Raw genomic sequence first — 12,495 nt, forward strand, 5'->3', positions numbered from 1 at the left:
GGCAGGGGGACATGCCGCTGCTTCTGGGAGCTGCTTAAGGTAAGCACCGCCCGGAGTCCACACCACTGACCCCCTCCCGTGCCCCAAACCCCTGTCCCAGCCCTGATCCCCCTCCCACCCTCCAAACCCCTCAGTCCCAGCCCAGAGCACTCTCCTGCACCCCCAACTCTTCATCCCCAGCCCCACCCAGAGTCCACACACCCCGCCAGAGCCACACCCCAACCTCCTGCCCCAGCCCGGAGCCTCCTCTCAGCACCCTGAACTCCACATTTCTGCCCCCACCCCAGAGCCCACACCCTCAGCCGGAGCCCTCACCCTCCCCTACACCCCAACCCCTAATTTCATGAGTATTCATGGCCCGCCATACAATTTCCTTACCCAGATGTGGCCCGCGGGTCAAAAAGTTTGCCCACCCCTGCCTTAACCTAACATGTTTGGATTGCTTTTAAAGTTTAAGCTTGACTCTGAATTTTCTGAGTTTACAACATTTGGTTTTGGATAATTACAAAATCCATGTAACATTTTTACCCTACACTGCCAACATGTGCTTTCAACCTTATCTCCACCTCAATGTAGTTTTGATCTGGGAACACTGATGTAACTGGAGATGTTTCCATTCTCCATACACATAGTGATTCCTTTTTTGAATCCCCCAGTCTCTCAGCCTCAGGCATCTCTTGTGGCAGTGAGTTCCCTAGATTATGTGGGGGATTTGATTAATAACTTACATTTATTTCACACCTTCATCCCAAAGCATTTCACAAACTATGAAGCGGAGTCAATCACTCAGCACAAAGCTGTGTTATGTAGCAAGGATTGAGGAAGAATCCCAGCTCCAGTGGAGCCTGGGGGGGGGGGGGGGGGGGGAGAGGGAGGAAGGGGAGGCTTTCCCATTCGTGTGTTCTCTCTGCAATCCCTCTGTATCAGGAAAAGACAATATCCTCAGCCAGAGCTAGACTGTGAAAAGTAAGATCTGCCAGCAACTAGGTTGAAAGCCCATCTCCATAGAACTTGATCTCTGGCAAGTGTTCTCAGCCCCAGGGCAGAGCCCAGGGTGCAGAGCTATGCCAGCAGGATGAGCTGGATGCAAAGTAGACAGGATGCACAGCTGACAGGAAGCTCCTCATGAACAACACTTACTCGTAGCATTACGAAAGCAGCTCACAGTGATATTCCACTACTCTCTCTTCCCTCAGACAGGACAATCCTTCAAAACAATAGCCCCATCAGATATCATCCAAGCAGCTATCTCAGCCTCCCACATCAGTGACAAAACCACAGGCTCAGAGTTGGCCCTGGGGGACACCTTATGGAAGCCAATGGGGTTACAGCCAGGATAAATTTGGACCACAGGCCCTAAACACAACAAGCTTAGGACCCCTCATGATGGCAGTGCCCCTCCCGTGCCCATGCTGTGAGCGCCATGGTAAAGCCAGTCCTCTGCACAGCAACAGAGGCAGGTGTCAGATGCAGCTAGTAACCAAGCAGACCAAACCTTGGAGGCCGAGACAGTGCAGCTCTCCCATCTCCCTCTAGTGGTCAGATTACATGGAATGGTTTATAAACCTCCTTTTGCTCAGGTGGCAGATACACACGCATTTAGATCCAGACGTCAAGGGTTCAATCCCTGCAGATAACCCAGCCAGCGGAATCACTATTCAGCTCATCTTTAAATTATCCCGGTGCATGGCAGAGTTACACAAGCTGCCACACACCCCTGGACCCGCATGTGCTGCTGTCGGTGCACACCAAAACCATAAACCCTTAAACCACAAAATAATCAGACTCTTCTGGTACCAGCCCAACTCGGGCTGTGACACTCTGGCTTCTCCCTACTCATGGAGTCCCAAGACATGCACCTGTATCACCATACTGAGCCTTGAGCTCCTTTGTTTCACAAGCAATGTGGGGGCCTGCAGCTGAGTGTGCTGGCTTTGCCATGTCTTTTGCTTCTGGCCCAGATTGGGAACTGTGCCAAGTACAGCTGAAGTCACATTGCACATGACATGTTGCGACAATTACTAAATTAGTTTGACAATTTCATATCAGCCCCAGCCCCAGAAACAAGCCCATATTAGTGATGCTGTGTGAGGCCACCTGTCAGCAGCAGCTCCTGCAGCATGGCACAGCAAGTCAATGCTGCATTGGCTAAAACACCAAAAGCTGCATTTAAACTCCTACCCCTTTGTAAATACTGTTAAAGCGCAAGCCAGCCTCCACTCAGCCCCATGCTCCCAAAAAGAGGGAAGGCCTTGCCTGTATCCTTGATGGCCCAGAGCGCCTGCTTGGCAGCATCACCCTCTGCCATGCCAACATAACAGTCGGGCAGCTGAACAGTGATTGAGAGACAGTGATTGAGAAAACCTGCATCAACCCACTGGAGAGCTTGGTGCAGACAGGCTCCAGCCCATGGTCCCAGGTGGCAACAGGCCATTATAACCCACCTGCCTCAGAGGCATAGTCTTTATTGCCAGTGGAATAACACAACTTGTGCAAATCACAGCTAGGCAGCACCACAACCTGGCACCCCTAATCACACACAAACTTGGTGCAACTCCAACACTGGCTAACGTTTATTTCCGCGATAAAACTTTCAAAGGGAAAACAAAGAAAGTGGGGGAGACTGGGAGGCTAGATGGGTAAGATTAGGACTTGACAGGCAAGAAGACTGGGACGGGGATGAGAAGACCAAGGGAGTCTGGAATTTTGTAGGCAAGGAGAAAGGGATGAGAACTCAGGTGTGTGGAGGAGACAAGACAGGGACAGGGCAGAAAAGTCTGCAACCCCTAGAGAACACTCCCATCCAAAGGCTGGAATGGAACCGAAGACTCTGAAACTCAATATTCCACTGTCAGCAAATGTCTGTGATACCCTCTGGCAAAGTGTGTGTTTTAGCCCCCTCCAGTGCTGGCCCACACAGAGCACAGCAGCCTGCTATTGCTGTCTGTTACTCCCTTAGCTTGAGTGACAGAGATCTGTGTGATGGATCTAAAGGTCCCAACCCTGCTGATGACCTGTGGGGTGCCAATATACCATGTGAGGGAATTTCTGTTTTTCCGTTTGCTTTTTTAAAAACCCAGGAAATTACATATAGAAAACTACATTAAAAGAACATTATTAAGATTGCAAAGTCAATCACACAAATGTCAGGAAATGCCAGTATTAAGGTTGCCTGTGCAACTTTCATTCAGACCCTTTGTGCATATGTATTGTGATACTGTCTTCCATTACATGATCACATACTATTTTTTTCCACAGTACCCCGATCTCATTCAATGCAAAAGATGGACCTTGTCTGGGGATTAATCAGGGCTGGGTAGAGAAGAAGGCTATTATCTGTGGAACCCCTGCCTCAATTGTTGCAGAAGTTAGAAGGTCTGTACGGCATGGGCAGGTGATTGCAGGAAGGGAAAGGATGGTCTCATGGTTAAGAGAGTTAAATGCTGCCTTGGAGAACTGGATTCTATTCCTGCCTCTGCCACAGAGTTCCTGTGGGATGTTAGTCAATTCACTGAACCCCAACTCTATACAGGGGGTCACTAATTGTGTGATTTTCATTTTCTGGGTGCCTGACTTGGAGCTATATGTTCTCATTTGCAGAAGTGCTGAGTAAAGGTAGTCAGAACAGTCATCTCAGTGAAATATGCTATTTGGTCAGAGTTGAATCATTTGGCAGAGACATATCAGTTTCCAAAAAAATATTAATTGCGAAGACTCCTGGACCTGTGGTGAGGCACGAAAGACAAACTCTATAGTTGGGTGAGGATTGTATTGGTCTGGGATGTGGGAAACCCACATTAAAATCTCAGCTCTGTCTGATTTGGAGTGGCCTGAGATGTCCTACTGCTCTGAATCAGACAGCACAGGGACTTGAACATGGCTTTCCCATGGTCCTGGCAAGCATGAAGACATTTCCTGCAAAAATGTTCAAAAGGTTTTGTTTTCGTTCCACTGAAGAACAAAAACAAATGTTAAAACCTTGAAAGTTCCCATGAAACGTAATTGTCCTCCCAGCAGGTCTAGCACTGAGCACTCACAGCTGCAACAGAAGTCAGTGAGAGCTGTGCTCTGAATGTATAAACTGCTACAGACTGTTACGAAGGCATGTCAAATTAGGCACCCAGAATCAATGGAAACTTTGGACTTAATCTCGCTGTGCCTCAGTTTCCCATCTGTAAAAGAGGGATAATACCTCCAAACCTCACAGGGTCATTCTGAAACAGGTGCTACAGTGAAGAGTGCCACAAAAAAAGCCCATGTGGAAATACATAATTCTACCTTCAGAGCAAGGTTTGAATAGAGTGCAGTACATGAGGCCTAGGGCTGCCCACTGAAGAATGAGAAGAACGCAAAATATTGAACAGCTCCTCATTCAGTGAGTATTGTTAATCTTGTGCACTGAATGAGGCAGGGTTCCTGTGAAAAAATAGCATGTGATCATGTAATTATCGACTATTATAATTACAGCTGGTTGAAATGCAGAATTTCCATTTCAGGGGAAATAACGACATTTCAAAAAAAAATTTGTTCCAAATCACTGTGAAAACAAGTATTTCCAAATTTTCCTGAAAAACAAATTTCCATCCTCAATCATTTCAAAATGTATTTTTTGGGCATTTTTAAAATTACTATTATCTTTGTATTATTCCATCCCAGGAGCAGTAGATAATATGATGTCATACCATGTCAAGTTGTCACAATGACATCATATTATATGCTATTACTACTGGCATGTCATGGAATAATGTAAAAACAACAGTAATGTAAAACTAAAATACAATATAAAATAAATTTCAAAATGAAAATTTCAGTTTGAAATGACATTTCAAAATTTTTCTAAAACAAAAAAATTCAGCTTAGTTAAAAACAGCATTTGCTGACAGAAATCCATTTTGACAAATGTTTTCTGACCAGCTGTAATCATAACGCATCCATCTCCCAAAGGAGCTCCGTGCTGGAAGGAGTCACACCTGACTAACCGCATCGCAGTTCCCTTCCTTCCCCCTTCAGTTACAATTGGACTCTCGTCTTCACTTCCTGTCCCAGGCCCCTGCAGCCTTACATTGCTGAGCCATGTGAAACAAATACCATTCCCACCCAGAGATGGATACACTGCCGTTACCAGAGAGGAGTCCCCTGTATATTCTCTGTCATTGTACAGGTCTCTGAGCTCCTTCACAATATAAGAAGCTATGAAGCAATTGCTCCAATAGAGTTACACCAGGGATGAAATTGTCTCCTTAGGTTTTATCTCCAGAAATAAAACTGTCTTTACTAATGTACAAACAGCTACCTCTGAATCCCAGCTTGTCCCACTCCTCTCAGCTCCTTGCATTGTGAGGCCTGCAGGTACCAGCCCCAGCACTGCACCACTGAGACCTGTGCCTCTGGACTCCTTCAGCAGTGAGTGTTCACACAAAGGCTTCTTCCTTAACCTCAGGCTGAGTGCAATACGATACTCAAGGAAGCCCTGTGTTCAGGCAGCAGCATGGAAGTAACACCAGAAGGGAATGGCAGATGGAACCTGCTGCCACAAAAATGGACCAGTATATCCTGCAAACTGAGCATGAGGAGATGGAGAACTTCAGTGATTGGGAGTCTGGAGACAGGCAGGCACCACCAGTCATTAGCAAAGGGTACCCTGGGGAGCTGAAAAAAGAATGAGATGAGTTCATGGAGGATAGGTCCATCAATGGCTATTGGCCAAGATGGTCAGGGATGTAACTCCATGCTCTGGGTGTCCCTAGCCTCTGACTGCCAGAAGCTGGGAGTGGACGACGGGGGATGGATCACTCGATGACTGCCTGTTCTGTTCATTCTCTCTGAAGCATCCGGCACTGGCCACTGTTGGAAGACAGGACACTAGGTTAGATGGACCATTAGTCTGACCCAGTATGGCTGTTCTTAGGTTCTTATGAGTGATCCCTAGAGGTTCCAGCCAAGATCAAGGCCTCATCACAGGGAGTCTGGACAAGGCAGCTCTCACAGACAGAAGGGCTTGTCTCACCACACAGGAGCTGCTAGGAGGACAGAACTGTGCATCCTTTACCCAGCTCTACGCACAGGGAAACATGAAGTGCTTATGTCTTTAGCACTACAATGTGTTTGGCAGGACAGAGACAGAGGCCTGAAGAGAGCAGTGAGCAAACTGAGGGGAGAAAAGCTGCAGCTCACGTTCTGGGGCAGACCCAGTGCCCTCAAATCTAGAGAATCTGTGAATGGAGACCTCACCCATCTGCCAATGGTATTTCAAAGGTGCCCATCACTTTGGTATCCAGCTAAGCACCACAGATATATGTAGGGCCTCTTTGAATGCAGAGACTCTAGCAATGTTTAGGGGTTACCTATGGTATCATGTGTTAGTTAACAACTCTAACAGGAACAGGCAAGGGATCAAGGCTGGGATGGACCATGAGGCTGGGTTATGGGATTTGTTACGATCAGCCAACACTCAGCAGAGGGAAACTTCAACAACAGGGTCTAGCCCATGTTCCTGGGGTCTGCTGCAATGTTCCCTCTGATTTTTTCCATCCACGTGCGGAATAAATTTTGTTATGTGCACCGAGGTATGTGCCTATGTGAGCCACCAGTAGAAACAAAAAACCTAGATATAATATATATTTTTTAAAAGTTACCATAGGAATAATTACTCCAGCCAGGATTGGCTGCTGGGGAAAGCTGTGCGCTGTCTCTTTAAGACACTCACAGAAAGCTCACCCGCTCTGTCCTGAGCCCTGTTGTCTCCCCTCCCCAGCTCTGCAGAGATGGGGTACATGGACAAGGGGAGGGGGAGATAGAGAGAGAGAGACTGTGTGAGCTGGCTGCTGGGGAAATCTCAGAAACAGTGCACTGTCTCTTTAAGAAAGGCACTCAGCCACTCACCATTCAGACAGTCCTCCTGAGCCAGGCTGTCCCCTCTGCCCTGCTCTGCAGAGATGGGGTACAGGGGCCGGGGGATGGGAACATCAGCACCCTCCTCCTTTCCCCCTCTCCCGCTCTGCACAGCCAGCAGGAGGGTCCAAGCTCCCAGGAGCAACTGCAGGAGGGAGCAACGTGAGAGGAGTGGGAGGAGGGGCACCTGAACACATGCTGCAGGCTGTGCCTGCTCTCCTAATCAGCTGGGCGGCACTTGAATCTCTCCTGCAAGGCCGCCCAAGTGCGCAGCTTACAGGGAAAACAGATCTATCGTAATAACTGGGCCTACAAATTTACCCTGTGAGCTCAACTGTAAAAAATATTGTCATGAATTGTAACAATAATCTGTTATATAAAACTGTTTAAGATGTGAGGCGACAGACAGACTGAATTAATTTAAACAGAAAGGGGCTACTGACACCATTCAAGGACTGCGTTAAGATTATGACTGGTAAACAAGAGTAGCAGAGGACTGAAAATCAATGGACCAAAAATTAGGAAATTACAAAATTTGGAAATTAGGCCAATTGGTGGGAAAAAATAATGAGAAAATGAATTATTCCACCCATCACCTTTTTGGGGCCCTTAAAAAGAGACTTTTGTGCTCCCTTCCATTGAGCAGGTGCAGACCAGTGACCACCACTTGCTAAAAATCTCCAGACCTAGGCACATCATGCACGTATGCGTAGGCACGTGTGGAATACACATCGGGACCATCACTTGAAGAACGACCCTGAGATACCTGTTGTGTCCCCTTCATGGTTCTCACTGCATAAAGGCATACATCACAGTATCCTTATATCTGCTTGTCCTGGACAAGTTACCCACTGGAGAGCACCCATCAGATCCATCAGATGGCACCACCCAGGGGGCAATACACAGCTTTGGCATCTCCATTTCTGAGACATGGAGTGAAACCCTCAGAGTAAAGCAGAAGCTAAGAAACCTCTCCCCTTCCCATCGCTTCTCCTTATGATGGGACAAGTAGTTACTTAGAGCTCTGAAAATTCGGATGCGCTTGAGTGCAGGCTCCTAATATAGGTGACGAGTCTAGTTATTTCCATATCTATATGATAAGGAAATTTGCAGGCTCTGTGGAATAACTCAATTTGTTTTATCTCTACAGTTCTCACGTTATTCAATAAGTCAGGGCTTGGCAAAAAGAAAGCCAGCGGTAGAGGGAGCCACTTGATGCCCAAGGGAGAGCAGAGCACAGACTTCCATGTGCCCTTCCCATAAAGAAACTATGAGGAGAGGGAGGGCAAACTAGCTCCTGGAGCCTTAAACCCAGCAAATAAATCTGTTCCCCACCCCCAGAGCAGTAACATGCATAAATCAGATTCTAAACCCTCACCCCACCAGGACATGGGCCTCCAGGTTGGGAGCCCCGCAAATCACATGGAAAGGTGACCGATTTCAAAGGTTGCTCACAGCAGCTGACAAATCCTCATTTCTCATGCATTAACAGGGAAGGAAGGAGATGCAAACACAGCCCTTAGCAGCACGAACGATCCACGGATATCAGACCACTTAGTAATATAAATAGTGAGGACAGGTCTGTGTGCAAGGCCTGGCATTCCTAGCCCCAACCACAGCAGGCAAACGCAGCAAGATGGCAAAACCTGACTCCCCAAGGAGAAAAGAATCCTATACCAAGAGATCCAGATGACTGAGAAAGACCTTAGAATGTTATGTCCTGCAGTCAACAACTGATAGTGTTAACAGCACACCAGGCTTTTCAAATGCACTGGCCAGCAAGGTAATTTGGGACGGGATTTCCAAACGAAGCAAGCAGTTAGCGAATCCATCTCCAAAGAGAGAGAGCAGCATCCCCTCACCTCAGAGCCTGCAACACATCTGAGCCTCGACATTCTGCCTTGAGCTTCAGCTTTGGCCCCGGACCCCAGCAAGACTAACGGCAGCCCTGGTGACCCCATTAAAACAGGGTCCCGACCCAATTTGGGGTCCCGACCCACAGTTTGAGAACAGCTGGACTAGATGATCTGGTGCTCTCTTCTGGCCTCAAACTCTGTGCTACCCAGTGTCACACACAGGGACATAGCAGGGACTGCTGACCACACACTACACCGTCCATCCTCATTCTCTTGACTGCTCTTTCCTAGCTAAGGCACAGACGCACGGGGGGGAAAGAGGTGCTTTCCAACACTAGGGTGTTACACCAGCCTCACCCACAGGAATGGAAGCTGCATGAGATTCACGTCTCTCTGGAGGAAGCCCCACTGGCTCCCCCACTCCCTTTTGCAGCACCAGCTCTGCAACACTTTTGTTTGTCCTGGTCTGCACTACACTTCCCTACCTCACACAGAAGCGAAGTTGCCAGCTGCTCTCCATTCTACCTCCATGCATGTTCGGGAGCAGTGTCTGAAAGCAGGAAAGCAGGTAGGGCTGTGGGAAGGGCACCCTACTGCTGTGATTTTCCAGGACAGACACTAGAAATGTCTCATTTCTCTGGTACAATAGTAGAGAGCCCACTCCAAAGCAGAGAGAGCACAGGTCCAAGAGTGGCAATGGGCAGCTCTCAAATGAGAAGATTCTGAGGCAAGTTGCTGTGGAATTACACCAGGATAAGTAAGGTCAGAACCTGGCCCAATGTGTCTTTGCCTTTGCTCTGGTGGTTCAGGACTCGTCACGACAGGAATCCCATCTGATGCCACTTTCAAGGGAACACCTGCCAGCAATCTGCACGATAACCACAGCTGGGAAAAGGCTGCTAATGAGGAAGAATTTTTACCAGGACTCCCTTCCCTTGGTACATATTAAATCTTGCTGGTAGCATGCACTCTGCTGGGAAAGGGCTGAGTGGGCTTTGCTGACTCCATGGGGTGGGAGGTTCACTATCCAAGCCACATACAGTGCACTCCATTTATAAAAATCATTGATATAAGAATCAACGACATACCATGATCAAAACCACTGGGACAAAATCATTCCTGTACTAACTAAAATACTCCACTTGTAAGAATCAAATCATCCAGGATGGATGTGATTCTTACAGAAGGATTGCATGGTACAAGGGGGATGGCAGTGGCTACCTGGAGAGAGAGAGGATCTAGTGTGTGGGCTGAGCTGTCCTGAGAGAAGAGCATTAGGAGCAGTAAAGCCAGAGGAGGTGGCTTGAACTGAACTTTGTTATCTTTGTTGATAAGGCCAGACCCCTAAAAGGGGTTAGCTGCTGCCTGGGGGTTTGCTTCAGAGTAGGCTGAAAGAGGCTCCCACTCCCTTTAAGAGATTTATCCCATTGTTAGATGCTCACTTTAATGGTTTCCCATTAAAAGCAGCATGCACACAAATCCGTGAAGGGCAGACTGGCTTGTTTTATACCCTACAAACACCTTTCACCCTGGAGGCAGAGCCTCCATATATTGAACAGGTTCTGTCCCTTTATCACAGAGCCCAGGGGCAGCTTCTCCCTGTGCAAATAGCAGAGACAATGACCAGCGGCTCATAAATCTCCTCCAGTAGCAGATTTATTTATTCAATTTGTATCGTAGTACCAGATGCAGCATGTCAGAGTCAAGGGTCAGAGGCTTGGTGGGCCAGGATTATTTCTGAACCAGGCAGGGTTCCTGAGCTGGCACTGCAGGTCTCCCCTCCTCCTGCCCCAACCCCTCTCTGCTTTCAGCTTTAGCTGGGATGGTTATTTAGCAGCACTTATTGTAACAACTTGACCATTTTTTCTAAATCACAGTGGTTGTGGAGCCAGACAAGCTGGAATGGTAGAAGCTTCACTATCCAGGCTCACACAAACAATTAAGTGTATCTTGTTTATTAAATGGAAAATAAATCCCACTCTCTGCCCTTGCCCCAAGCAGAGATTTATGTGTCCCAAGCCCCAGTTACATTGCAAAGCACAGTTCTGTGGCCCTGACAAGAGGGGCTGAAAGCTGGAAATGCACGTACACCCCTTGGCCACACAACAAACACAGGCTGTAGGTCAGCTTGCTGCAGCCACCACTCTCACACATGACAAGGCACTGAAGCCTGACAGACTGATTTAGGTGAAGGAGAGGGGATCACAAACCTGCTTTTCTTTCTTCTGTATTTTCATTATCATCAACTTGAGGATGAATGTTACTTCTGCAAAACACAACACAAACACTCATAGTAAAGATCAGTGTAGCATCAGTGCTGGAAGCCTTTCAGCGTAATGCCCCCGACTGACTGCGTGAACCCCAGTGAAACGGGCAGGACAAACATCAGCCATGCTGGAATATTGTTAGCAGGGATGAGGAACAGTATCTACAGTCTACATCTCCTGATAAACAGGAATCCACCAACTTGTCTCAGACATAATCGTCACAGTTTGCCAGACCTTGACAAAACACAGAGCTTTAGGCCTTGCCCGCACACACACACATTGTACAGTCAAACCTATTTGAGTTAAATGGTGCAAACAATGCTATGGGTTTGATACTGGTTACAGCATTTCAGTTTGTGCCTGTAAATTTACCAAAGCAAGCTAAGCAGACATGAATGTCCACATACAGACTGGCAACAGTTTAACTAAATCAGCTTAAAATCACATCTCCAGTGAAAGCAGGGCAGTGCTGTGTGTCAAGCAGGCCTTCTGCTCAGATGTTCAAAGCCAGCAGAGAGAAGGCAAGTTAACACAGACACCTTCTCAGTTACCATAGAGCTCAGTGCACTACCCACAGCGTGAACCAGAGGCAGGTGTCATCCACACCAACTTCACTGGACAGGAAGAACAATTAAAAACCCTGCCATATGCGAAAAGCAAAAGGGAAAGAATCAGAGAGGGCAAGCACTAGTTATAAACCAAGAAGAAAGCTCTTCCCCCTCATTGTTTCGACAGCCCTTCATCTCCTTCATTCTGGTGTGTGTTTGTAACCACCCTTTGGAAACCTGGGCTTGAAATTGTTTCCTTATTAAACAGTGCTTGCCTGTTCCTCCCCTCATGCGCGCACACGTGTACAAACCACACAATTTTGTCACTGAAGGGCAACCCATCAGCAATGGGCTGCCATGATCATGGGCGCTGGATGTCAGATGCTGAGTTAGGAAAAGTGAAGCATTTATTTTGGAAAAAAATATTCAAACCCCGAACCTTCAGCATTGCAGCACAGACTGTGACCCATGCTAGCTGGTGGCAAGGGAAATCTATTATGCTAGAGGGGGGAATTGTGGGGAGTGAGGCCCAGTCTGATGTGATGACCCCAGAGGAGGGGGATGGGCCACTGGGGCCATTGACAGGTCCAGGGGTGTAAGCCCAGCCCAGGTCTCTTCCATCCTCCTGCTCAGACAGCTCTTAGACATTTCCAGTGATGTGTTTGCTGCTGCTGCTGATGTGGTGGCAGCATGGGGTCAGCCATAGAAGGTTCCTGTGTTCAGTGATTCTGGCAGCTCTCCCCAGAAGAACAGCACCACAGAACGGAAACAGCTGTTTGTAACAGTTTATATCTCAGCAAAAGATTAACAGAATTTCATGGGATTTGGGTCTGTTCTACATGGGGAAAATTACCAGCATAATTACTGGTATAATTATATTGCTCTTCTTGTTCTGGAATAAGAGTTTTACCAGCATAACTGGAGTGGTATAAT

The 12,495-nt window shown here is 47.5% G+C and overlaps 1 protein-coding gene across 6 annotated transcripts in view; it reads right to left on the minus strand.

The window, feature by feature from the left end:
• Positions 1 to 12,495, minus strand: part of CHD6 (chromodomain helicase DNA binding protein 6) — a 181,725-nt gene that overhangs the window by 108,686 nt on the left and 60,544 nt on the right. For 5 of the 6 annotated variants that reach the window (XM_048820470.2, XM_048820465.2, XM_048820469.2 and 2 more), the window contains exon 2: positions 10,958 to 11,013. The exons of the other annotated variant lie outside the window; for it this stretch is intronic. In XM_048820470.2, coding sequence (XP_048676427.1) covers positions 10,958 to 10,990 — 33 coding nt within the window. In that variant the 5' untranslated portion in view covers positions 10,991 to 11,013. The remainder of the gene's footprint in view (positions 1 to 10,957; positions 11,014 to 12,495) is intronic. 6 annotated transcript variants of the gene reach the window in all.

The sequence above is a fragment of the Caretta caretta genome, chromosome 13 (assembly GCF_965140235.1).
Source record: "Caretta caretta isolate rCarCar2 chromosome 13, rCarCar1.hap1, whole genome shotgun sequence".
In the NCBI taxonomy this organism is placed as follows: Eukaryota; Metazoa; Chordata; order Testudines; family Cheloniidae; genus Caretta; species Caretta caretta.